The 27,214-nt window shown below is 41.7% G+C and overlaps 1 protein-coding gene across 1 annotated transcript in view; it reads right to left on the reverse strand.

Moving 5' to 3' along the window:
- Positions 1-27,214, reverse strand: part of CEP128 (centrosomal protein 128) — a 757,252-nt gene that overhangs the window by 595,860 nt on the left and 134,178 nt on the right. The window contains exons 8-11 of the mRNA XM_086937589.1: positions 23,124-23,210; positions 19,255-19,329; positions 5,666-5,798; positions 3,512-3,672 (exon numbers count right to left, since the gene is read on the reverse strand). Of these exons, the coding sequence (XP_086793715.1) occupies positions 3,512-3,672; positions 5,666-5,798; positions 19,255-19,329; positions 23,124-23,210 (456 nt within the window). The remainder of the gene's footprint in view (positions 1-3,511; positions 3,673-5,665; positions 5,799-19,254; positions 19,330-23,123; positions 23,211-27,214) is intronic.

Raw genomic sequence — 27,214 nt, forward strand, 5'->3', positions numbered from 1 at the left:
AGAGGAACATACATATACCCAAACTATTGGAGGATCATTTCTAATTGCAACTCCAGTCACGTAAATATTAGCTGGTAGTGTCATTTTATTACCATTGCAACAGCGTCAGCACACAAGGAATCTGAAAATATTGGCCCATCAGTGGGCATGCGTGCAATTCTTTTATATACTCTGTAGAGATGGTAGGGCATGCCCACATGGTTGCTACAACAAAACAAGCATTTGCAATGTAATCAGTCTCGCATTTGTGAACGTTAGAGCTCTTGGCGTTGAAAATAACATTGTTTTTCACTTTTGATTTTTTGTATACATTGGAATGATGATATTTGCATAGTGCTATTACCATTCATAGGAACTCGCAATGTGGAGAACCAGGAAATGGGAAATAGGTTATGAGGGAGGAGAGACAAGAGTTATAAGCTGGCTGGAAAAAAAAGTTACATCCTGGAAAAAGCAAACGCTCATAGGGAATACAAGATTAAATAAAGCATGTGAAATGTAAGAAGGAACAACATGGTTACCTGAAGGCTTTTACACTTATTATTAAAAAAAATCAATAAGTGATTTTGCCTGTAAAGATAAGGACATGACTACAGGACCCAGAAGGAACCTGTTTCAATGGTCATTGCTTATACGCTTACGCAGGAGCAGGATGGGAGGCAGCTCCTTCCGCTATCTTGCGAGCGAACACTGGAACAATCTCCCCCTTGACCTGCGCATGGAGCCTTTAGAAACATTATTCAGATCTAAACTAAAAACCTACCTCTTCCCAAGGGAATAACTGATTCTTTAGCCCGGGACGCAGTCTATCCCCGGTCCTCGGCCTCTTCAGGGAGCAGCAGCATTTCTCAGCGCGGGGACACACTGTTTTTAGTGTAACCATGCGCTCTATAAGTGGTTTTATTATTATTATTATTATTATCCTTACCAAACATAAGCAGTGTGGTTTAACAAGACAGTATACCAAAACAAAAAGGATACTACTGGTCTAACACAAGAGGTAACTACACTTTTGATTTTCTTTACATCTAGTATCACTGCAAAAACTGTTTTTCAGCACCACAGATCCTACAATCATGGCTTGATCCATCACTGGTGGTTTGTTTTAGGGCAGCTCTCGATTCTACAAGGTGAGCTGTGCTATCAAATACTGGTCTTTCCAAATCCCAGATGATGAAGTTCTGCCATTTAGTGGGCTGATGGAATTCCTTTCCAGCTTAGCACAGGTTAAGTAGTTACAGATTCTGATTTTGCCGTTTATTACCTCTTGTGTTTGACCAGTAGTATCCTTTTTGTTTTGGTATACTGTAGATTGAGGATAGTATACTTCTTGGTCTATAAAAACTTTCCCCTGGACCCCTTATTAACTGTGTGTATTGTGTGGTTTAAAAAGACCACATCCCTGAACACAGAGCTGAGGGACACTTTACATAAACTAAAATAAGGAAAGCAGCAGACAAGGGTCACATGAAACATTTTCCACTCTACGCATCTACCAGGTATTGCAGTACATCCAGGAATGGTGCACTTCCTCACCTGGGGAAAACAATATTTAGAGAAAGGCGAGAAAACGAAAGTAGAGCTAATGTTTGTGGTGGTGAATAAAAACAATCTGGCCACTTTGAAACTACTCAGTCTTACTTTATTTAACCTTGTTTTTCTCTCTGTCCCGAGGCTGCATGTTGGAATAGAAAAATGGCGGAAAAAGAGGACATTTGCAGCCAAAGTGATACTTTCTTTTTTGGATCCATTTCACAAGGGAACAAATAAAGGAAGGGAGAGGAAAGAGAGGGTAAGAGCCATTTGTTAAAGTCATGGTTTTCAGCAACTGAGGAGGAGCGAGAAGAAGAGGAAGAAAGAAAGGAGGGGGGCAGCTGCTAGCATCAGAGCAGCAGAAGTGAACACTGTAGGGAGGTGGGCGGTGTGAGATAAGTGTGGTGAGGGGTTCATCATATTCAGAAAAGGGCCCCTACACCGTGGTGAGGAGGATAAATACAAACAATCGATTGGATTTATTGCGAGCGGACCCAAGACGAGCCGAGGCACACACCCAATGCTGTCAGCTAAGCACGGAATCGCGGTACCGTCCAAAAAATTAAGTGCAGCATCTGTGAAGCAAACGCTGTGATGATACACAAGCCAAGGGAATGCAAAAAAAAAAGTGCGCAGGAAAGAACATACATAAAAAAAAGGGGGCAGTTGGCTGGGAGAGTCCGAAAAACCAAAAGGCAGTACTAAATTAAGCATATCCACCAAAAAATGCAGCCATTTAGGAAGGGCACTAACAGGAGCCAACAGAAAAGGTGGGAGGTGCTTTAAGCACATAATCTGGCTACAACATGCCTCGCAGAGAAGGCTTTGCCTAGACTTGACCTAAAGAATGCCGAATCAAAGTTCTCAAGGGCTGGGAACATGAAAGACTGACAACAGAACAACAATATCTTAAATTAGGCATCATGTCGATGCATTTTGAGATCTCAGGTTTTCAAAGGAAGACTCAAAGGCTAAAATGAACAACTGAAGACTGCTTTTTAACAAATTAGCTGTCACTTTAAAATAGTGCTAAATTTATTCAGTCCTTCGGAGTCCAAAACCATTGCTACTGATTGACCCAGCATTTTACACTCCCAACGGTTTCAAACAAGCACAGTGTAAATCAGAAATAAACAAGGTTATGATTTCGGCAGGCCTCAGAACTAGTAAATGAGTGACAGGATTACGGCTGCCTGCCCACCCACAAAATATTTACAAATATGTACAGCAACACTTTTAAATCTTGAATGCGTGCCAACATCTAGGTCTGTGACAACTATCCTTAAAAAAGTATTAAAATATCACATGTAGCATCTAAACTTCCATTTTAGTAAGTAGCGTAAACTAACAATCTAGGATTATGCGATATTGAGACTATGTGGTATTTATGTATAAAGAAGGAATTATGCACTGGTTCTTATCTGCAATAAAGATATGATTTTATGTAAGGATCCATGGGGGGCTTCAAAATACTAAGTAGCAAGATTAACAGGGCAGAAAATGAACACCCAAAGATAAAGTTAAATTGCATACAATTCAGGGGCGAGTTGTAAAAATCACATTTTCAGAAACTAGTGCATTGAACAAAATTCTGTGGTACAGCGGAGATAAATGGTGAACAGACTGAGAAACACAACTGTACAAGAAAAAATACGAAAAGTACTATTCAGACCCATTTGATTAGTTTTAGCAAACGTTGTCAAAACAATGTTAGCTAGTTAATGTGCCAATAGTGAGGAGAGAGTACTTACTAACAATCGTCTATAAATAAAAACGTATAAAACCTTGGTCAAGAAAATAATGGGGTTTGAACTTTTCTAAAAAAAAAAAGAAAAAAAGAAAAATGTTGATACAGATCTAGAGTTCCCCTTCAATGCCACTGAACAGATACACATTGGGCTGTGAATAACTGAAAGTAATAGGATATTCCAACAATACAGCTGGGGCTTAGGGAGCTCTACTGGTGGCTATGGGTTACCTCAACGTGGGCCGTCAATTGTACTCTCTCCCGGTCCTTGCGATCCATGCTTCTCTTCAGCTCCTCCACCTCAGACATGACTGCACTGTGATTCAGCTGGGCACGCAACTCTAAGATTTGCTTCTCTAGATCCCGCTTCTCACGTTCAGATCTCTCCAGCACTAGGAAAGAGACAGGACTTTTGTGCCAAAGGCAGATCGACCACTTTAACCAACAATATCAAATTTATCCCAGTCTCTATGGTAGTGACACAACTAGTCGATATACAAACGTGCTTCCAATATGTTTGGTTGCATCCCCCTGCTTGCACACTCCTTTTTGTCTCTCTGTCAGAGAGATTCAATAAAGTTCAAAAAAAGTTCAATTTTGGTTTCAATCTTTTTTTATTATTTTTGCAACTGTTTCTTCAGTTTCAAATTATTTATTTCATAATTCTCTTCATTTTAGATCAACATTTCACGCATTATTATTGTTCATATTGCTCCAATGCATTTCGAGCCGTAGAGCTCTTCATCAGGGAGCCACTCTAAATAGAACGGAATAAATGCACACATGTAAACACTTCTGTGTTGATACAGTAGAATACAATTAATAACAGTGACTGGTTTCCCCAAGTGCTTTATATGAGATCTCCTCGTGTATAATTGTATATCCGATCGGTTCTATTATTCTCATTCATAGCTATCAGCCCGAACTCTCTCAACACAGACTAAGACCTCACAAGTAACCCAGAAACATTAGTTGTGGTAGAACAGAGGGGTCACTGAGTGCGGGTTATTCACATTCGTGTATTTCTCATTCACATTCACTTCGCTGCACGCCGTGGGGTAGGAACTGAGTCACTTAACGGATATACAGTAATACACCAGGAGATCTCATATAAAGCACTTGGGGAAACCAGTCACTGTTATAAATTGTATTCTACTGTATCAACACAGAAGTGTTTACATGTGTGCATTTATTCTGTTCTAATTAGAGTGGCTCCCTGATGAAGAGCTCTACGGCTCGAAATGCATTGGAGCATTATGAACAATAATAATGCATGAAATGTTGATCTAAAATGAAGAGAATTATGAAATAAATAATTTGAAACTGAAGAAACAATTGCAAAAATAATAAAAAAAAGATTGAAACTAAAATTGAACTTTTTTTAACTTTATTGAATCTCTCTGACAGAGAGACAAAAAGGAGTGTGCAAGCAAGGGGATACAAACATATTGAAAGCACGTTTGTATATAGAATAGGACGTCACAGAAGGGTGGACACCTTGCCCCAGGAGCACCCCAAAAACAACAACATTTAATTACCAACTGATTTAACTTACTAGGTTGTGCGCAAGCAAACATTTAGATTTAGTGACACAACTAGAACAGACAGGCACCACAGACTAGTTTAATTCCTGAGGCGGAACAAGCAGTTTAATTACATTAAATAGCCTTCAGTGTAGCACTTCTCACTGGGCTGCAAAGTAACAACTAGTATCAGAAATGTCTTACCAAGGTGTTAACTAGCATATATTTCAAGAAAACGCAGAACTCTCACCACTTCTGCTCAACCTACACTTGGCCACTTTGTCATGCCCTCTTAGAACGACGTATTTCAAATACTCGGAAGTAACTAAATAGAGAGCGGTCACCTCAGAGAAGACTTCGAATTACAAGAGGACACCTTCAGTGCCCCAGAGATATAAGGTATTGGAGCAATCAGATTTACAGATAACCACTCTCAAATTGGTGTTTGATAAATGCTTTAAAGGCTTTTAACACAGAACTGAAGCTAATACATTGAGATTTTGCAAAGCTGGGGCTTTGAAACTATGGTGGAGAGGTTGACCAACACCTGCACAGGGCAATTCACCACAATACTTTGCAAAGAAAAGCAACTTCAGATAGGTCTAGAGCACCGTTCTTTCTTAAAAATCCATCCAGCACTAATTTTGGACAACATGAGAAAACTACACCTAGAAAAGTCAAAACTTCCACCCAAAGTTCTAAAGGGAAGGAACTGCCTAACTAAAAATAGCAATTGTTGATAGCCTTTTGTCGGGAGACCCCAGACAAGAGGAAATGAAATAAACTTTTCTACCAAAGTCATACTTTTGCCATGGAAATGAAGAATGGGGAGTCACATACAGAGTCCAGACAATGTTCTCACCTGCATCAAGTCGCCTCTCCTCCTCATGACTCTCATGGCGGCTCTTATTGAGCTGAGAGGTTTGGGAAACTTGGTGTTGGAGATGAAGCCGATCATCCTCAGCTCGCAGGAGTTGGGACCGCAGGTCCTCAACCTAAGCCAACACACAGGAACAGAGATCAAAGGCATTGTAAAGTCAAACTGATGCAATACATCAGTAGAGTTTATAGATATCTGTGCATCTTACTTACAGGTTCAGGTTAATATAAGACGTACAAACAGCATCACTGATTTAAGAACTACAAGTACGTGGTATAAGGCAATTTATTAATGCTATTTAGATATAAGGTGCAATGGTAAGTGACACTTTTAGGAGCTTTGTGAAATAAAGTAGAAAGTGTTATTGCATGAAGAGTACTGCACTTATTGTTGCTTGGCTGTTCCACAGCCTGTGTAATCAGCTGGTCTGCAGCCTGGGCAAAGGGGCATGCATATTTGCCACAGTATGCTTGTGTGCTGTGTAATGCTTCACAATTTGGGTGTTGGACAGTGGACTGTACCATGATCTGCATACAATGGACGGGGCAGTGGGTTCTTACACAGTCAGTATACCAATGTGATGGTCAGTGAGCTGTTCCATAGCATGATACAGCATTGAACAGCTTTATAATCTGTGTACACATGTGTTAGATCTAGCAGTTTTGGAACACATTGAAACCAGTCAGAATCCACTGTTCCAAATAAGAGGAGTACGATGCACTTGCCAGATAACCTGTGCTCACTCTCTGGTAGCTTGTCATCAAGTAGTCAGGCTTATCCTCAAGGCTCGAGTGTAAAGCATCAGCACAACACCACCTTGGCAACACACTGTGTATGCCACAAAAAGACTACACATCATATGTATAAATCATTTGTCTTATTACACAGGCACTGAAATCAAATTGAGATACATATTGTATATATACTTTACAGCTGTATACAATTGTTGGACCTTCTCATCAGCAGAAAGGTCAAACAGTCACAGGTCTTTGACTACGCCTCATGCCACAGTACCTTAGTCCTCAACTCCACTAGTCAACCATGCAGGTTGCCCCAGCTGACACCCCATTGACTAGACAGTCAGAACCACCAAACACACAAAGAAACAGTTACTTAGTTTTGTCAATCCAAATTAGACCTCCAGGCGCCCAGCAGCACCCGTGGGATTGCTATCCCCCATTTCTGTAGACAAGAGGTTGTGACCAAGGAAGCTGGCACGCCTCCAAATCTGGAGAAATATTTTCTCCTCAAGGGGAGGTGTGACCTGCCGTAGCCCCCGACAGTCAGCTGTAGGTGCCCACAAGGCATACGAAACCCCTCGGGCCTCCTCACGGTATTCTCCACAACAAAGCACCTTGTGGCGTGGGTCTAGGGAAAAGGAGCCAACAACCTCAGACAGAGGCCGCGATGTCAGGCACTGTTGTAATCCCGAGCTGGAGGAAGAAGACAGTCTTGGCTCCCAGCTCAGGTTCCCCCAACACCCCTTAGACAACACATGTTCTGGTGCACAAACTAGCACAGGTCACCTGGTTGCAAGCACAGGTCCCACGGACTCTGAAAGCTTCCCCTGCACTCCTCAAGTCCCAGCTCCTCAGATGGCTGATGATCTTTACGTGCACGCTCCTCTGCAAAGCTTGAGAATAGTGTATATCATAACAGTCCTTGTTCCAACCACAATCACTTCCACCTGGCTCCGCTGCACCTTGTACGGTCCTAACGATCTTGTGGAGACAGTGAGGTCCTTCGTGTCCCTGGGATGTCGTGGACAGGAGACTAGCTCACCGGCCCTTGGAGAGTACTTTGGGACCCCGGCCACAACACTTGGCACTTAGCTGCAGGCCAGCAAAGTCCAGGCAAAATCCACCAAGTGATAGTCCTCTTCCTGGAGTGCAACAAGCTCCAGGCCACCACAAGTCTACAGATAGTCCAGTTGCATCGCCTCCTGTCCTAATGATTTCTAGTGTTGATCTCCTAGCATTGAACCAGAGTAGTATGGTTCCAAATCCAAAAGCGCCTCTACTTTTGAAGGCCAGAGCCCAAGTAGTTATACTCACAATGACCTTTGAAGATACGATCTGTTCAAAAGGTCACCTTTTAAATGCACAGGTACTCTCAAAATTTTGCCTGTCTGCCATCCTACTCCGAGAGGATTGACTGTAATCTTTAGTGCGGCCAAGACCCTGCCCCTTGGAATGCAGGTGCCAATTCCATTTCCACGTAACCGCCCTACAAAGGCCCCTCGGAGTCAAAGGTCTGCAGTTTCTCTTTAGCCCTTAGATTATGGCCTTCTTTCTGGAATGCACAGATCTGGCTGTCCCCTTAGCACCCAGGTGTGAATTTGTAGACCGGCCGACAGGCACACAGAGCCTCAAACATCCAATTGCCGCTTTCCAAAAGTGACATTTCCATCACCGTAATGTCGAACCCTGTGGCACTACTGGAGGGGATTCACCATTACTAGCTCATCGATACCAAACACTGTACTGTTACTGTTCTGTCCATAGGAATACTGCTCAATAGCCTTTCCATGTACCCTCCCATACTAATTAAATTCAAGCAGGCCCATCGTACCAAACACACCACCCAGTGCCTTTAACGACCCTTGCAGGTAACGCATACAGGCACAGGCCCAACCTCTTCCAAACACCGACCCTGTCACTAGGGAGACCTCCGATATAGCAAGAGACATGCATAAGCTTGGCACACAGCTTGTTAAATGCCAAGTCGAGTAACAGTAACCCGTGCACTTAGGCCCCACTAGGGTAAACCAGTGGCACAATTGATGCACTACCTCCGTGGATGCACGACCAGTGCTGCAGGCCCACCGAGGAGCTTTCGAGGTGCATGCCCTTGGTACATACCTTACCCCTTGACAAGGGACTTACAGCCAACTCGAATAAGCCAATCATGTATACGATTAGAACAGCACTTTGGCACTGAATGACAGTGTCAAGCGCGCTCAAAGTCCTAAGGTTAGCATTCAGAACATAGGAAAACTCGGGAGAAGAAAAGCAAAAAAGTTAAGAGAAAGCACCCTAAAAAGAGCCTTTCCAACACCTAGTTTTGGACAGAGGTCTGCCTGGTTGGGCAGCTTCACTGAGCAGCTGTTATGCAGATCGCTTTTTCACAGTCTAGTACTGGAGTTTTGAGTGAAGGGCTTTTGTGCAGTCTGTGTGTTGAACTTTTGAACAGCTTGCCATGTGCAGTACTGGGCATTTCAGTAGGCAGTTCCTAAGTCTGGATGCTGCAATTTCGCCCGATGGATGGTTCCTATGTCTTTGCATAGTCAGCTAGCTGTTCCCCAGTATTCATGCTGTAGAATTTGTGTTTGTGTGGTTCTTTAGTTTGTGCACAGCATTACTGGTGGGTAGCTGTTCCTAGGACTGGGAGAACTATAACAGAAGGTTCAGTTTTTGGTCCTTTCTAAGTCTGTGAAGGATATCCAGTAGCGTCATATTCCGTGACAGATGGGCATCAGGGTGAGTGGGCAATTACTAAAGCATAACGGCTGGGATTTGTATTGTGGCAAGTTTTACGGTTAAGGGCTCAAGGAAAGTAAACTGAATTGGAATACAACGGCTACATGGACAAAGCTATGGGTGCCCCAGACATAGCCAGTGGTGCTGCACTATACATCCTGAAATCAACAAGGCTAGATATGAAGAAACAATTGACAACATTGAAAACAGTTGACAAATTAAACTTGGGAATGTAACTCGAGAATTCATGGTTCGGTGTTAATGGAGGCCATGGTTCTGCATTCACAGCAGCGCCCAAGCTCTTTCGATGAAGGCTGTATACACTCCACCATTTGGGTGAATTCTCTGGGTGTTGTTTTAGAAAACTGAATTTGAATCACGAATGTGGTTGGTTGCTCTGTGGGTAGTATTTGCCACCAACCCAAGTCTTCCCTTACTATTATACTACACTTCAGCACAACAGTCACTGTGAACGGGGTGTTTACATTCATCCTGGAAAGAAATTACTTCCTGAAGGATAGAGTTGCACCTCGCGACTTGGAATCTCTCAAAATGCAAACCGCTTGTCCATAAGTGCAGTCTACGATAGAGGATTGGGCAGAAAGAATATAGAAATTTGAAACAAGAAAGAAAGTTAATTTTGATTGGCAGTGTTAAGGTCTCTTCCAAATTATACAACCAGGGCTCACCCCAATAATGCCCTTTAGCCAGTGCTACTTCTTAGTAATTGTTATTACTAATTACTTTCCCCTGAGCATGGCTCATCTAGAGTCTAACTGGGGAAACTTTCATACATTTTAATGCATAAGTCATTGAGATCTGCAGTTTATATTTAGCCTTATAAATTAAAATGTAGCCTTGTAAAGTTCTGTTCTATTGACTGGCCCTTTCACACCAGCAATAGAAGAAACTAGTTACTTACCTGTACACTATAGTTCTCCAGTATTATCTTTCATAGATTCACATGCTTGTATCTTCCCCGTCGTCATGGTGGGAGTCCCACGGTAAAAGAATGACCAAGCAGTACCATAGAGATGAAAAAACTGCATAGAAAACCTCATAGGGAATGAAATATTTGGTAACCAGACCTCCTTATTGTTTGGTCCAAAACTCAGCCAATCAGCAGCAAGCCCCGACATCACACTTCCCAGCATAACTCTCCTACCTCAGATTTCTAGCCCTAAGTGAGAGACATGGATATACCCAGAGGTAAAAGGTTCTACCTGAGAAACGGGGAGGTGGGCAGGGGCATGTGAATCTATGAAAGATAATACCGGAGAACTATAGTGTACAGGTGAGTAACTAGTTTCTTCTCCAGTATTGAATCTTTCATAGATTCACATGCTTGTATCAGAGTAGCAAGTAGTACCAAAAAATCATAGCGTTTCCAGGATAGAACCTTAGTATTCTGGTTCCGCTCCTAAACACTGTGAGGTCATAACCATTTGACAATAATAACAAACAAATGGGTGGAGGATCCTAGGGAATATTTAGCGACCACACAGTTACTATCCCCTATACATGATACAAAATACAAAAAGAGTAACTGTGGGTCTACAATGAGTCTATGTGTCAAAGATGACTGGATGTCTACTTGAGACGGGTTAGTAGAGCATACAACAGGATATCGCACTGTTTGGGAAGATATCCATCAGTTACTCTTCCTTTGCCGCCCTATTCATCATTTGAACCACTTCCCAAAGTGGAGAATCTTTGTTGTTGCCCCCTCAGGTGTTGTAAATGGGAGTGGCTGCTGCTTTAAATTGTGGGGCAAAAAGGAATGATGTTAGTAACTGAAAGCAGTGCAAGGAAAAATGTGAAAAAAGAATAAGTGCTCTATAAAAATTGGAGAGTGAACGCAAACAACTTTATTCTGGTGCCGTCCACTTCCAATGTTAAAAACAGATCAGTGCAAAAAAGTCAGTACGTTTAGCAGATAGCTACTGACCAGATGTATTGGTCGACATGTTTCTGCGGATGTTTATAGATCCACAAGGTATCTACCGTTTCATCAGGACCTATACATTTTGCTACTGCTTAGAAAGAAAATACAATGAAGTTGATACAGGTATCACCTGTTCACTTTCTGGTTGTCCTCCTATATGTACGGGGGATGTCCAGGTACGTAACTCATTAGACATCATAGACAAAAAACAGACACAAACAAAGATAGAATAACAGTTCTATAATTAGTATAAGTCATCTATTATCATGAGCTACATTTAAATTAATGGCTCATAGTATGGAATCAATTTATCCATGTACCATGTCCTCTAGCTCACCTAAGGTTCAAGAGGAACCTGCTTCTCCTCACCTGGAAGATAGTGCACCGCTCTAAAAATGTAGAAAAGATAGGTATACATGTTAAATGTCGTATACTTGTAAAGCGCACAGCTGCCCCAGCAAAGGGGAGTCCCGGCGCTGTATACCGCTGGGGAACCCATCCTGGCTTTCCCTGTGAGATGGTCCCTCCTGGGCATCTCCAAGGTGAAGACAAGCATCCCCGGTACTGATGGGGCCGTTAGTAGAGATTAAGCAAGCTATTGCCCAGAGTTGCTGAGTGGGACCCATGGTTGGAGTAGGCACCGAGGCGAGAATTATCGAGTCCGCTGACCATGGCCCAAGACCCTGCCGCGTCGGGAATCGAACCCTGGTCCCGGGCCGACCTCTGCTTCCGGGTCTGCCGCCTCTAACCAGTGAGCCACACCACTCCACATAGTCATATATACATAACCTCGAGAGAGCCACACAGGAAAGCACTCCAAATTATACACAGTTGTGTGGGTATATGGATCTTCCATTAGTAGTTCTTACAGATTGACCCTTCTTTACCATATCATCATGTTACCACAATCCATTATATCATTGGTTTGAATCATTTTCGCATTATCATCAAGTAATGCTCCTTTATACCTTATTCAATCAAAGTAAACCATCGACATTGTCATTGACATTGAGGCATATTTTGGCCTGGTTGGAACGGAGGTGGGCCATATGGTCCCATCTGCTGAGGAAAATGAAACTGGCCTGGAAGCCAAGGATTAGGAGTCCACCAAGGGTTGTATTGTCCTTGGTTTTGGTTATATCCTCTCCTTTGTCTACGGTTCCCCCTCCCTCTGTTGTAATTCACCGAGGACCCCTGGTTGGAGGAATCAGAATCACTGGATGGGTCTTCTGACATGGAGGTCCAATAAGTGGAGCCACCCTTCCTGCCATTTCTGTTGAACGGTGTGGGAACATATGTGGCACTCGTATATGGATACATTTAGTGCCGATTTTAGGCCGAAGGGCAACACCTTGAACTGAAAGTGGCGTCTCTCCACTACAAAACGCAGATACTCTCTGTGTTTCAGATGAATTGGAATATGGAAATAGGCATCCATAAGATCCAGTTATGCCATGTAATCTTTTTGTCGTAGGAGCAAGAGGATCTCCTGCAGTGACAGCATACGGAAGGGGATGTTCTTGATGTACTGGTTCAGATCCCTTAGGTCCAATACCTGTCTCCATTTTGAAGTCTGTTTTTTCTTTATCAGAAAGAAATGTGAGTAAAATCCTTTTCCTCTCTGCTGAAAAGAAACTTCCTCTATAGCCCCCTTCTGTATAAGTGACAGAACTTCCGCTCTTAGTGCTGAGAGGTGTTGTTGTTTGAAAACTGGGGGTGATTTGGTGGTATCTGAACGAACTCTAGGGTATGGCCCTTGTGTATTACATCCAATACCCATTTGTCTGATGGTATTGACATTCAATGCTTCGAGAAAAGAGACAGAAAATGGCCGTTGTCGGGTATAAACCAGTTGGAGGGCGCCCTGGTTAAGTCATTGTCGCCTATTAGATTGCTGTGCCTTGCCTCTAGCCGTAGTTTTACCTCTAGACTGCTGTTGAAAAGAGGTATTCGAGGATCGATATTGTTGATTAGACGGATATTGCCGGTAATTTTGCTAGTTGTAAGGCTGGTATCTGTTCGACTGATACGATGATCTTTGACCAAATTGCTCTCTAGCTCCTCATCTCCGAAAGGATTCAAATTTTCCCTGCTGAAGAGACTCCAGCGCCCGCGACATGTCCGTGTCTGCCTTAATGCCTTGGAGTGCGTCGTCTATGTGTTTCCCGAAAAGATTTTCCCCATCAAAGGGCATGTCAACTATCTTGGCCTGAACTTCGGGCCTAAAAGAGGTAGCTTTCAGCCAACCTTGCCATCTAAGCGCCACTGCTCCAGCCATCTGGCGAAAAGCCATCGAATATATATCCATGGCGGTATCGATGGATTCCGAGGCCGCTTTTGCTCCATCTTGTAGAATAGCCGCTGCTTCTTCTTTTTTATCATCTGGTAGATGAGCCAATAGTGGCGCTATATCTCACCACATCTGCCTGTTGTAACGGCTGAGAAGAGCCACAGCATTTTCCGCCTTGATGGTAGAGGCTGCCATTACTGCAAACCTCTTTCCCGCTCCGTCCATTCTTCTTCCTTCCTTATCCGGCGGAGCCATAGATGTGGAGACAGGATCTTTAGAGTTTCTCCGCGCTGCCTGCATCTCTACCGATTCCGGTCGAGGGTGTCCTATTAAACACGCAGGAGAAGTTTCTGGCGCTCGATATTTTTTCTCAATCCTTGGGACCGACGCTGCCACTGAAGCTGGTGTCTTCAGAATTTTAAGACCCTCATCCCATATGTGCTGTATGATTGGGATCGATCTGATTGACCTTCTTGAGTCCTCCTTAAAGTCATATAAGAAACATTCTGTTTCTTGAACCGGCATTTGTAGTTCGAATCTTTTAGCAGCCTTTTCGATAATATCATAAAAAAATCCTCCAATGTCTTGGAGGCGAATTCGCTGGTGAAGAAGATGGAGAAGGGGTTGTTGATAAAACGTACTCATCCCATTCTACTCCAGCCGGAGCGTCTTGAAGAAGTTCACCTTCCTCCGGTTGATCATCTCCATCGCTCTCAGCCAAGTTATCCCTTATTGTGACTATCGGCGGAGAACGCACTATTTGCACTGCAGATAAAGACTGTTTTACTGGTGCTTGAGGCTGAATCACTGGAGCCGTTAGATTAGGGGCATTAGCCTCAGGGAAGCAAATGTAGTAATCATTATTCATAAGACGCAAGTCCGTTACTAGGGATGCAGGCATTGATATCGATTCTTCTCTTCCTTCAATTTGTTGTTCTTCTTCTTCTTCTTCCTCGTAGTCACAAGGTTCCTGAAATGATTCATACCTCATAGACTTGGTCTGAGTAGTATCTTTAAAGGAATATACTTCCTCTTCATCCGTGTCCGGACTCTTGATTTGCAGCTGGGAGGGACTATACGCTACTCCTGAAGATTCTTCTTCGTTCGATTCCTGCATTTCCAGTAAGTTTGATGGAGGTAGCTGAATTATCTTCGTCCATGATGTTAACTCAGAAGATATCCTTATCGCCGATGGGCCCATCGACGAGTGAAAAGATCTGATAGAGATCAAGGTCCTTGGCTTCGGAGATTTAAAAGCCTTCGTCGACGGAGCTTCCGTCGGCGAGGCTCTCGTCGTCGGGATGTGAATGATCGTCGACGGTGTCGCCGTCGACTAGGTCTACGTCGTCGTTTGTCTTGCCGACGGAGATGTAGCCTTTCCTGTCGACGGAGTAGTCGTCGTTGACGATAAGGACTTGGTACCTGTTGACGCTGCCGTCGTCATCGAGACGGTCGTCGTCGACGTTTTGACAGAAGCCACAGATGGAGTCATCACAGCGCTGGATGATAGGGCAGAAGACACTCCCCTATGGCCGGCAGATTTCTTCAGAGGAGTTTGGGGAAGAGAAGAAGCCTCTTTTCCCTTGGTTTTCAGCTTTTTAGGATCCACAGATTCTTCTGAAGTGGAAGATGTCCTCTTTTTGGTAGTCTGGCTAGTGGATTCCTCCTCTGAATCAGAATCTGAGGTGGCCTTCTTCTTCTGAAGCCACAACAGAAGACGTGCCTCACAATCCCTTAATGTGTTTGCAGAAAAAGTTCTGCAGTGTTTGCAGTCCTTTGCTACATGTTTGGGGTGACAGCAGTATAAGCAGTCCTGCAAGGCCTGAATAGCCTCTTTTTAGAGCTTTCAGCCATTATAAGGTATAAGATGGATCACCACTTTAATCCAGAAGAGAATTCAGCAGTTGGAAAGGTCAAAAGTTCACACAGGAACAAACTGAGCAGAGCTCAGGGAGACTCCTTTCTCACACGAAGGCGGTTGGAAATCTGAGGTAGGAGAGTTATGCTGGGGAGTGTGATGTCAGGGCATGCTGCTGATTGGCTGAGTTTTGGACCAAACAATAAGGAGGTCTGGTTACCAAATATTTAATTCCCTATGAGGTTTTCTATGCAGTTTTTTCATCTCTATGGTACTGCTTTGGTCATTCTGTTACCGTGAGACTCCCAACATGACGACGGGGAAGATACAAGCATGTGAATCTATGAAAGGTTCAATACTGGAGAATCAGGTTATCAAATTACTAAACAGCGCGACCATATTGTCCAAACACATTATACCTGTAAGAAATTGCATTATTATTTGGGGTGGGTGACTACTTGCCTCAAGGAATAATCACAATACTTGTCATCTTTCTCAATCTTAGTTCGTATCCACCCTTTGGTTTTCCCGCTGTGTTTTCTATTGTCAGTGCCAGGACACCTTGTTGGTAATAAAACGCTTTATAAAATAAATACTAAACTAAATTAAACTAACTGAACTTGTGTTCAACACCCTGCTGGGCAGGGATCAGAGCAAACCAGCTTAACCTAGGGCATTGATTAGATCATTTATGCAGTATCAAAACAGAAATAAAGTCCAAATGCAAAACCGAAATCCAAAAACACATTAGAAAAACAGAGTCAAATTCATTAAACAAAATGACACCAAAACGAAAAAATCCAATAGGAAGAACCATGGATATGAATTTTTAAACTTTTAAGTAGGAATGGTGACAAAAAACAAAAAGCGTCAATGATAGTTACAGGTTGCTGTAGACCGACTTAGTCTCTCTGATCTGGCTTTAGGGCAGCAATACACACAAATTTAAAAAAGGGACATGTGGCTGAGTTTTTGCTGCAGTCCATGAAGTTCCTTGGAAGTCAATCAGAGGATGGTGTAATAATAATGAGACCAGAGTACCGATAAACCAGGAAACGGACATCCGTGGTGGTTTGAGTAGGTGACGGTTATCCTCCAGTCTGAGGAAAGAGAAGTAACTGCAGTCCAAGAAAGGGTGAGGTCATATGTCATATGCCTCAGTCAAAAAACAACGGTGAGGGTACCCCTAGGTATTCACTTGGGAGATTGTTAACCAAAATATTTATTTTCCTTGATTGTCCTTAGTGGTCCGGAAGCTCCTCTTCTTCCGGTCCACCGTTCAGACCAAACAGATCCACAAATGTAAATATTAATGAAAGGAGCACCAAATTCACAAAGTAAAAGGTCAACAGTCCATGTTGTAGTCCTTATTCTTTTTTATTTTTCAGTAGAATAAACACAAAGTTCATTTTCCAACAAAAAAAGTAATTCAGTCCAATGTCAATGATCCAATCTGGGGATGTTACACTCCCGAAATCAATCATTTTCTTATAGATGAATAAACAAAAACAGCCTACGCGTTTCGTCCTCCAAGGGACATCATCAGGGCTATAAATGTCTTTTCATGTACCATCTGGCCCAATCAAAGTTCTCCTTATACATCAAAAAATCTAATAACCCTCTGCAGCGTCAACTGGTCCTGCAGAGGGTTATTTTGCCGCTCCTCTACACACCAGTAATTAGATTTTTTGATCTGCCACAGTGAAAGTACATGCTACCATTAAATGTTTGCATGCCCTACTTATAAACAGTGGCGAAGCAAGAAAGCGTAGCGAAGGCCGCAGGTGAGAGCGGGGGGTTCCCTGCGTTTGCAACCTCAAAACATGGACCCTTGCTACGCCGCTGCTTATAAATACCATGTGCCCTGCCTTCTGGCCTACAAGACCTACAGAGATGTGACTTATTAATATTTAAAGTAAGGGTTTTACTTGCCAAAAGGGTTTTGCACCATTACAAGCAGGTTACAATGGTAGACCTGAAGCCACGTTTACACTGCTACTATAGTGAATGGCACAATAGGTGCTGCAGTACATATGGTGGCATTTAACTTCCAGGCCATGGGTACATATTGTACCACATTTTAGTGACTTGCCAATTTGCCCATGATAAAGGGGGGAAGAGCACAGGCATTTTACTACTCGTTAGTAGGGCAAAAACCAGACAAAATCTGGGTGGGAGACATCACGAAAAAGGCGGTCACTTCCTATAATGCCACTAAAAAAATTATTTGTTCTATGGTGTTGGGAGTTGACATTCATTTTTTTTTATGACCCTCAGGTGGGGTGCCAAAGCAATTTACAAAGATGGTATACTATGTATCAAAACATTGAGGCAGACAGGAATTAGGAATACATAGTGCAAAGAAAATATTAGTAATTGTTACCACGTGATTATTATATATGTATGTAGTCAAGATTCGGTGTTGCAGGTCAACTATGTCAAACCGATATTACAAAAAGCATGTTTAAATGATTTTGCAACATGCTGGTGGGTACAGTGGGCCCCTTTAAGTTGGCTTCAAATTCTGCAAACAAAAGTTGGCATGTTTGTTGGGATAGAGTTTTACACTACACTTACACAATAAATAAAGAGATTAAAAACTCAATTCCCATAGCCTGTCTGGCTTTCAATTAAGAAGGACTTGGAGGATTATTTTTCTTGTATGAAAGTGCTTTCCTTTGAATAATTCCATTCCCCAGTTCTAAACAGAACACCGATGTTGAAATAAAAAAATTACTGAAAACCCCTGTTCTAGAACACTACTATAAAATAACAGTGCAGTCGAAATTCAGGTATGTTACTCATAAACACAACACCATCTCGGGCGTACACTTTCTGGTGCATGAACAGCAGTTAACATCTAGAAAGAAAATTCTGGAAAAAGATGATCGGTTTAAATTTTATTTGCTCTTTGATATAAAAAAAAACATGTTTTACAATTATTCCGATGTCTTGGACAACACTTTTGCGTTTCCATATCAGAGCCAAAATGTATTCAATGTACAGGGTGCTATTCACCACGAAACACAGCACAAGTATGACTTTTGTGGTAGTCTATGGTGCATAGCACCCTATAAAACATTTTCAATTTTGCAATGATATCAGACAGACACTGATTTTCCTTGCACTTTTCCCCAATTTTTCAATTTCAATACAACATAGGATATGAATTTGACTTATGAGGCTCGGAAACCACAGGATGTAAGGCATTAGCCCCAGAAGTGAGTGTATGTCAAACACTACAGAAAAGTTTGAATGCACAATTGGAACAGTTATGTGGTTTTAAGAACCCAAGTTAAGCAGGAAAGACACAAATGTCAAACTGTTCTGCGACACGTCGATCTCGATATATGCAGGTTAGAGGCATCTGTCTGACAAACACTGAATATAATCACCAAACATCAATTTAACGTAGAATAAATATTATGAACCTTTAATCTTGTGCTACCACTCTACTGTGGTATACCAGCGCAATAAATAAAAGATGCAACTACTTGCCAACTCTCTGGGTTACAAATTATCAAGCAAGGATGAAGGCTGAGCTAGCCTTGCCAGGAAATAAGTGTTAAAGCCAGGTTGTACATAGATTTCTATTGCAGGGCCATAAACATACATACAAAGCTTCCTTACCTGCAAGTTCACATATGCCTTTGCATGAACACCTATTGACAACAGAAGCAGGTGACAATGCATATGATATTAATTGATGACCAGAAGGACTAGTATTAAAATTCGGAAATTGCCTGGTTACTACTTGAACATTGAATTGTACACAGCAAGCACAGTGAACCGATAAAACACAAGTTACAGCAGTTCACATGAAGTGCAGCGCTAACATGAAATCACGTTGATCAGAAGCCATTCACGGAGTAAAATTCTGTACGGGACAGTCATCCCCCCACCTCCCCCCTCCCCCCCCAATAGACACAGACATCCTAGAACCAGAAGGGAGAACATTGCTGGTCGCCTTTCAAAGGTAAGCTGAAGGTAAGAGCTTACCTGGAGCAAGAGAGTCTCTCGACTGCCTTCTGACTGGTCAAGTCTTCGCCTGGACCGGTCCAGTTCTTGCTCGAGCTGTTTACATGTATCAATGTGTGAAGAAGAGGGATTGTGGGAAATGCAAAAAGAAACACAAAGTTAAACAATAATGGCAGGGGTCACTACCCAACTATTGAAAATCACAACGGACAACAGTAACACTTTATATCACTGCAGGAAATGCGATGGAAATTCAAACAGGGAAATATAGCATAAAGACATTGGGCCCGATGTAGGTAATTCTAATTTACCACTTCTAAAATACCGAATCATACCGATTTGGTATTTAAGAAATGGTAAATTAGAAGGGGGGAAATGTAGGTATTTCAGATTCGGTAAATGCCGAATCGTTAGGATTCGGTGTTTGCCGAATCGTTACCGAATCTGTAAATACCGAATCGGTAAAGCCCATTGATTCCTATGGGCATTGCAGCCCATAGGAATCAATGGTCATTACAGATTCTGTAAATACCGATTTTGGCAAGGGTGCAGGGGGTGTCACTTTAACACCCTCTTGCACCCCAATTCCGGACTTGTGTGCCATGTGGCACACAGACATGCCCCAAGGGCATGTCTGTGTGTCACATTGCACAGGTGTGCATGCACACCTGGATTCGGTATTTTACCACCCAATTGTATTGGGTGGTAAAATACCGATTCTTAAAGCCCTGTGGCACTCTGACATGTGCCAGCTACATCTGCATTTACAGAATCGGTATTTTACAGAGTCTGTATTTACCGATTCGGTAATTTTACCGAATCGGTAAATACAGAATCGGTAAAATACCGATTCTGTAAATGCATGCCCTACATCTGAAAACCGTAATACCGGTGGGAAACGGCCGAATTCGGCCGTTTCCGACCGGTATTAGGGCACCTACATCGGGCCCAATATCGTCTTAAATTTGCATTTTTTTGTTTTTTACAAGCATTCTTATTTTATTAGTACACATTCACTCTGAAAGGTGACTGCATGCAAGAGAGTCAGATAACTTTACAATTAAAATCAACTTATACTCCCACAGAGAGCTGATGTGCGTTTGAAATGAAAGGTGCATTAATATCAGTTGCTCAGCCCCTTATTCCCACATGTATACTGGCAGAGAGATAATGCGCTGAAAGTAAATTATAACAAATTGTTCAAAGTTTGCTTTTCTGGCTGCTTAGGCTAACTTGGTGGCCTCAATGTCATCTTGTTCAAAATGAATGCCCTCTCATGATGGCCATTCTATGTTTATGTTTTTCAGCAAGAAGTGGATTGTTTATTTCTGTATGACACTGTTCGCGAAGATCGTGCTAGAGGAAATCTTTGCTACATTCTTCAAGATTCCTTCAGCTTACACACTGTATTACATTCTTTCACAATGGTTATCTGTTAATTGTGTAACTAGTTTGTTTTAATACCTCCAGACGATATCAGGTCAGAAGCGGTGAATCTTTTGCAGTGGATTAGTGCTAAAATGAAAGCATTCTCTGACGTTATAAAATGTGATTTGTTGTTGCACTGATGATACCATGCTGACCTTGCAATTCCCCTAATATTCTATGCAACAAAACTATATATAAACTCTTGATATTGGGGGCGAGATAGATTCTTTTGACCTCTCCTAAAGATGCTGCCCGATTTCTTACACACTCGAGACTTACCATTTCTATACTTTTTTGACCATTTTTGTATTATTCTGTATGTGATAGCCTTTATGGCAAATATCTTATACGTAATTCAATGAGTTTGCTGCTGCATCTGTATTTTATTATTTCTTTATTGTACTTCTAAACCTTGGAATCAATCTTCATGGTTTTCTAATTTATAATCTAGAATTGTCTGTTTGAGTCAGTCCTTTTATTCACTGTATTTTGGAATGCTGTTTTCAATCTGGTCTCTAGAGACACATTGCCTCATAGCTTTTGACCCAATGTTTGGGTACACCACAGTCATGCAGATTTTCTTGGGCCCCAGCCTGCCTATACACCTAAATATCAAAGAGTTCTACATATTTTCCTCAGTACTGCTGACAGAAATGGGGTCTCTAGTTGGCAGAGGTATGCACCCTATTCAAGTACGGACCACCACTCTAGTTACGGTAAGTGTACTCACTAAAAGTTTACCGGTGCTCGCAAACTGATAGTTTGGCGTACAGCAGGCAAGCTAAACTAAAGAGGCAATTTACACGTACACACACACACACACACACGCACACATCCACCCACGAAGTACCCAATTCCTTACAAATCCTCCACTCAACAACATATCATTCATTGTCGCCAATAAAGACACCTTTATCGTTCTCCACACATTCGACAATAGAGCATGCATGATAAATTAGTACTCATTAACCATCACATAAATAGTTTTTGACTCCATCTGTTGGAAAAGGTTTCATGCACAATGTAAAGATGTTATATGGAGCAGGGCAACGATGAAGCAGAACATCATCATCCCTGGATTACAGGTAGCGCTCCCTGTTTTATGGAATTTTTTTTAATAACAATTCAGTTTGTATTTATCTATATTTATTTTTGGGCCAACTAATTGGTATTTATCCATATTTATTTTGTGTTTTGAGGATAAATGGAGTAGTAAAGTGGTACATTTCCAATTTTTTTTTGAAACTGATGAACATGCACTCCTACTTTGATGCCTGTCAGATTTTAGCAAATTAAGTTGACAAATACAACAAAACATTACACCCATAGGTAAATATTAATATACTTCATATATAGGTTAACATATGTTTGTATTGAAGCAAATCTCATTCTGTTAACTAACTGTCCACGCTGTCTGCCTGCTCAGCTGGTGGCCTGGAATTCACGAAAGACAGCATGGCGAGTCAGTCAACAGATTTATAAGAAAACAAGGGGTACCCAATAGGTAGCCAAGGACCAAGGGTGTATGCCATTTCAAGAGACAAAGGTCCTAAGCACATTGAGAAAATGTAAGCAAATGTAATATAGAACACAATGGTAACTATATAGTTCTCCTGTCCAGCCGGACCTGGGATTTATTTTGATAAAGGAATAAAGTTAAATACAAAAGTAACAATTACTGAAAGTAGGGGACACTCCTGTACCATACTTGTGAGGAAAACAGAGTAGTAGAGAGAATTCAAAGGTTGAATTCAAAGGTTAGAGTTTACAGGCAAAGAAACAGAGCAACCTGGACACTTTTTAAATCAGTGTAGGAAGTGTTCTCCAGTGTAGACCATACACGATACATAATAGTTACATGTATGTCCATACACAATGATACATAATATTTACATGTATGTCCACTTAAGTGGACATACATGTAACTATTATGTATCATTGTGTATGGTCTACACTGGAGAACACTTCCTACACTGATTTAAAAAGTGTCCAGGTTGCTCTGTTTCTTTGCCTGTAAACTCTAACCTTTGAATTCAACCTTTGAATTCTCTCTACTACTCTGTTTTCCTCACAAGTACGGTACAGGAGTGTCCCCTACTTTCAGTAATTGTTGCTTTTGTATTTAACTTTATTCCTTTATCAAAATAAATCCCTGGTCCGGCTGGACAGGAGAACTATATAGTTACCATTGTGTTCTATATTACATTTGCTTACATTTTCTCAATGGGCTTAGGACCTTTGTCTCTTGAAAAAGAGTCAGTCAACAAAAACACAATGTTCAGTATTTTTCCATTTTTACAAATAAATTCAGGCAGGAAACACATTGTGTTCTGTCTGTATTTATCTGTAAAAATCAGTAAAAACGATAAAAATGGGAGTCTAATTACAGGTATTGAGGATTCTTCTTGTTCGTCTAGAATAAATCATAACAAATTCGAATTGAAAAAAAGATGTTCTCGTACCAGGCTTTTCTCTGTTTCTGACTTGATAAGCTTCGATTTTGCGGACTCTGCAATTTCTTCTGGTTTTGCATCGCGTTTTTTCAAAGCCTTAAAAGAGAGTATATAATAAACTTTTAGCAATTCCTTTTTCAATCAACTTTACCATTTACGACTGACAACGCCTGCGAACGGTTATCATTTCGCTGCCATATTTAAATGCCTGTTCTTTTCAACCATCTTTTCTCTTTAGTAGGTTTACATATTTTTAATTAAATTAAGGCTTTCTACAAGAGTATACAACCATGAAAACGGCAAGCCAACAAATCAAAAGCAGTAACTTTTGCGTAGTTCTTTCACCAAGCATAATCCAACTTTATGTACAGTGCAACAGGTCTTCAGAACAATAGCCCACAAAACCAGCAATACACACCAGAACAACACTTCATATCATTATCAAAGTGCTGTCACAACCTCCATATGTATATAGAAGACACACAGCGATAGATTCTCATATTATTATCCAAAGATGTAGGGAACTGCTAAGTATTTATCTATCTAAGCGCTTGGAATAACAACAAGCATTGGTAAATGCATTATTTTCGCCTATATGATTAATAATAAGGTGCTTTTGTTGTAAGTTGTAGCTTTGTGAGCACTTGTGCAATATAAGTTACTGAAACTCAATAAAAGTGTTGACTTGTTTAACGAGAAAGACAAAATATTGTGCAGTAACTGGTGGTAATAGAATGCGGGGAGATTAGGTAAAGGGTGGAGGACAAAGAAAAAAATACATGCAGTGCACAGGCATGCTGAAGCTTTTAGCCCCGCGCCACTGCACCTGCTGCAGATTTAAAATCATGGCCCTGATACCTGCAAAGATAACTGCGCTTATGACTGCTGGCTTAGTAGCAACACACAGCAATGATCAGTGTTCAGTGGGATTCAGTGGGATTCATGGACCTTTTGGCCCCTGTGCCACTGCACCTGCTGCACCATGCAACAGGGTCGTCAAGGGGGCAGCCTTAGCAACTGTTCATGGTGATGAAACCGAAGTTGAACCACTTAGAATGACCAGTGCCCCACAGCACAGCTCCCGGGTACTGCTCCTCTGGCTGGCTGTACCTCCTCCAAGGAGAACGAGAAACCTCCAGCAGCCGTAGACAGAGGGGGCGCACACTGATGGGGGTCTACGCGGAGCAGCGGTGAAGTGGCACATCCGCTATTGCAGAAGGAAGGGGGCCGCACTGAGGGAGGTTTCTGCAGTGCTTCTGGCTGTAACTCCTCCGAGAACGAGACACAATGAGCTTTAATATTTATTTATGTGTATATGTAATACTTTTGTGTGGCACTCAAACAGAAATTAACGCATAGCGAGCTTTAGACTGCAACAAAAGATACAATAGGGTTTATCTGTATCAACAGCAGCGGATGTAGGGGGGCAGTCAGAACATGAGCCGTAGACTGAGGGGGGCTGTGTTGATGGGGGTTTGCGAAGGAGTGGCAAAGTGGCCCAACAGTGATTGCTAAACCAGAGAACCGAAAATAGAAGAGAAGGGGCAGGACAGAAGATGTGGCATTAAAAAGTCAGAACTGTTTACCTCGGAGCAGTGTTTGAGCCTTGGCGTCAGCTCAACACACTGTACAAGCTCACCTAAGAGAGCAGCATCACAAAAGAGTTCTGCAGATGAAAAGGAGTACTTGGGCCTCGGGAAACCGATGAGAGCAGCACACATGCAGAACAACAAGAAACAGTTTGCGACAAACAATAGATACAGAGGAAAAGTAAGTAGCATGCACGTGAACCAATAAAAAGTAAGGAAGGGATGTACACTACTTTTAAGATTTATATAAAACACAATAGATTTCACAAACACAGTGCAAGCGCTGTGCAGGCAAGACCTAAAAAATTAACGTCAACATTTAAACAGCCAGCATGTTACTTATGCCTTATATTGTTGATATCCATCATTTCTAGGATTGCTGCCACTGGCAGTTTGTTGCTTAAGCCAATGAACTTTATAATGCACACTTTCGATATCTTCCCGAAACTATTACTGGAACTTTTTTTTAATTCTTCAGTCTTCGTACTTTTCCAGAGTTACAAATGAGTAGCTTGGTCATTCAGATTCTGTGGCAGAGTATCTAACTTGGTGTTAGGTTCATAAACAAGGAATTGTTGATCACGGTTTGTGCATCACTTATCTTTGTTTTCACCACTGAGAATTTGTACCTAGTATGACGAATGGCAAATGAATTTGCCCCACGATTAGAGTAGCAGAAAGTAAGATAGTAAGAGTTTGAGCAAACTTTAAAAATGCTTTTGCTCATGTAAATGCTTTGACCTATAGTTTAGGGGTGTTACATTGCTGGTTTCATGCTGTAGCTTTTCACTATGTAATTTATGGGGGACTGTAACATTTTAAGGAGCGAGCTGATTTAATTTCATTTACTCCACACACTAGATGTGTTATTTTGCAATATTATCAATGTAGTCTTATTTTTAATGACAAACACAGACACACATCATTACCATAGTCCAGTAGTCGGAAAACTAACTGTTTAAACTTTTTTAAAGTTCTAAAGTTAAACTTCACTTTTTTATATGCTCAGGATCCCGGAGTTCCTTCAAATATTATTATACGAGAAAGGTTATATTCATGGACAGACATACAAAATAAGTAAAGTGATGAGCTTCGACCACAAACAGCGTAATTCAATATCTCACTAACCTGCATTAGTAAACTGTATACAAGACGATTAGGATCGATTTGCATGGTCTGGACATATGGGCAAAGAGAAAAATTAGGAGAAAGATGCACTCTTCTAGCATACCAGTGATGTATGAATTGAGGTCTTCATTTACTTTGACCAGTTAGTGGTCAATGCATCCATAAGCTGCAGGCTTACAATGCATTTTTTCCCCAGGGACTGAATCTATTTAAACACAACTGTGTTTGTTCTGCCAACATTAAAATCCATGATGTACATGAGAGGACAATTTACAAACTGGAGCCTCTGTTACGGACCTCTCTGTAACGGGCATCGCAAGTAGTATGTGAAATGTGAACAAAAAAGTAAAGTTCAACTGGGTGACGGAATAGTGTAGTTGGCTCAAACCCCTCCGAAAATCATGTCTTGGATCAGATGAAATGAGACCAAGAGAAAAGTCTTTTTTACACAAGATCAATGCCTCCACAAGATTGGTCGGCAATTGTTAGCAGAGGCATCACAGCCTGGATGGACTACCCATGGACTCTTTGCATCTTCGGTCAACACCAGGAAACGGCAAATCCCAGCTGCCAGGTCAGCTTAGATGGAAGTCCCCATGACTGCAATGCAGCAGGTCAATGATGCTGTGGATGAACACTTCTGCTATGCTAGAGTTGTTGGGCCATGTGATGTGATACAAGGTGGCAGCGTTTGAGGCTCTGTGGTAGCCCAATCCGGGCACTGTCAGTAGTCTTGGGAAATAGCTCTTTTCCATATCACTATAGTGCTGGAGACAAAACTCTGGGATTTAACTTTGATAAGATGCATATACGATTTCCAGCTGCTAAGACAAGTTAGGCTTGAGAGTAACACAGACAGGGTTACTCTCTTGTCCTGATTGCGCAGTTCGAGACACTCAGATATTACATTTTGACAAGAACCAGCTTTTTAGAGGGTGGTTTATGTTTCATTCTTAATTCCATATGCCTTCCTCTGTGCATCTGCAGCTTGTTGCTTGAAGATTTTAGAGGTACCAAGCATGCACTCTACAAATTACAAGTCAATACATATTATCCTACAGAATGCCTGTTGCCTGTTCAATTCATGTCTACAAAGTGTGTTCTTGGGCTTCTAGGCATAAACAATGCTATCATATTTAGGGAGAAAACTTTCAGCAGCCTCTGGGACTGTCATCAAAGACCTATAGGAAGCAGAACTGTAGCAACGAGTAACTTTTGGTGAAATTGTAGCGTGCTAGATTTTAACTGTTTCTGCTTGACATACTCTGTTATTGTGTGCACAACATGGAGGAAATTAAATTGAGTAATATGTCAGGTGATGGGGTCTGATGGGATGTGTTTTAAGATGCTGTTGTTTTTGGTCCTAAAATGTTGTGCATAGCA

Source organism: Lissotriton vulgaris, chromosome 9 (genome assembly GCF_964263255.1).
Source record: "Lissotriton vulgaris chromosome 9, aLisVul1.2, whole genome shotgun sequence".
Classification (NCBI taxonomy): domain Eukaryota; kingdom Metazoa; phylum Chordata; class Amphibia; order Caudata; family Salamandridae; genus Lissotriton; species Lissotriton vulgaris.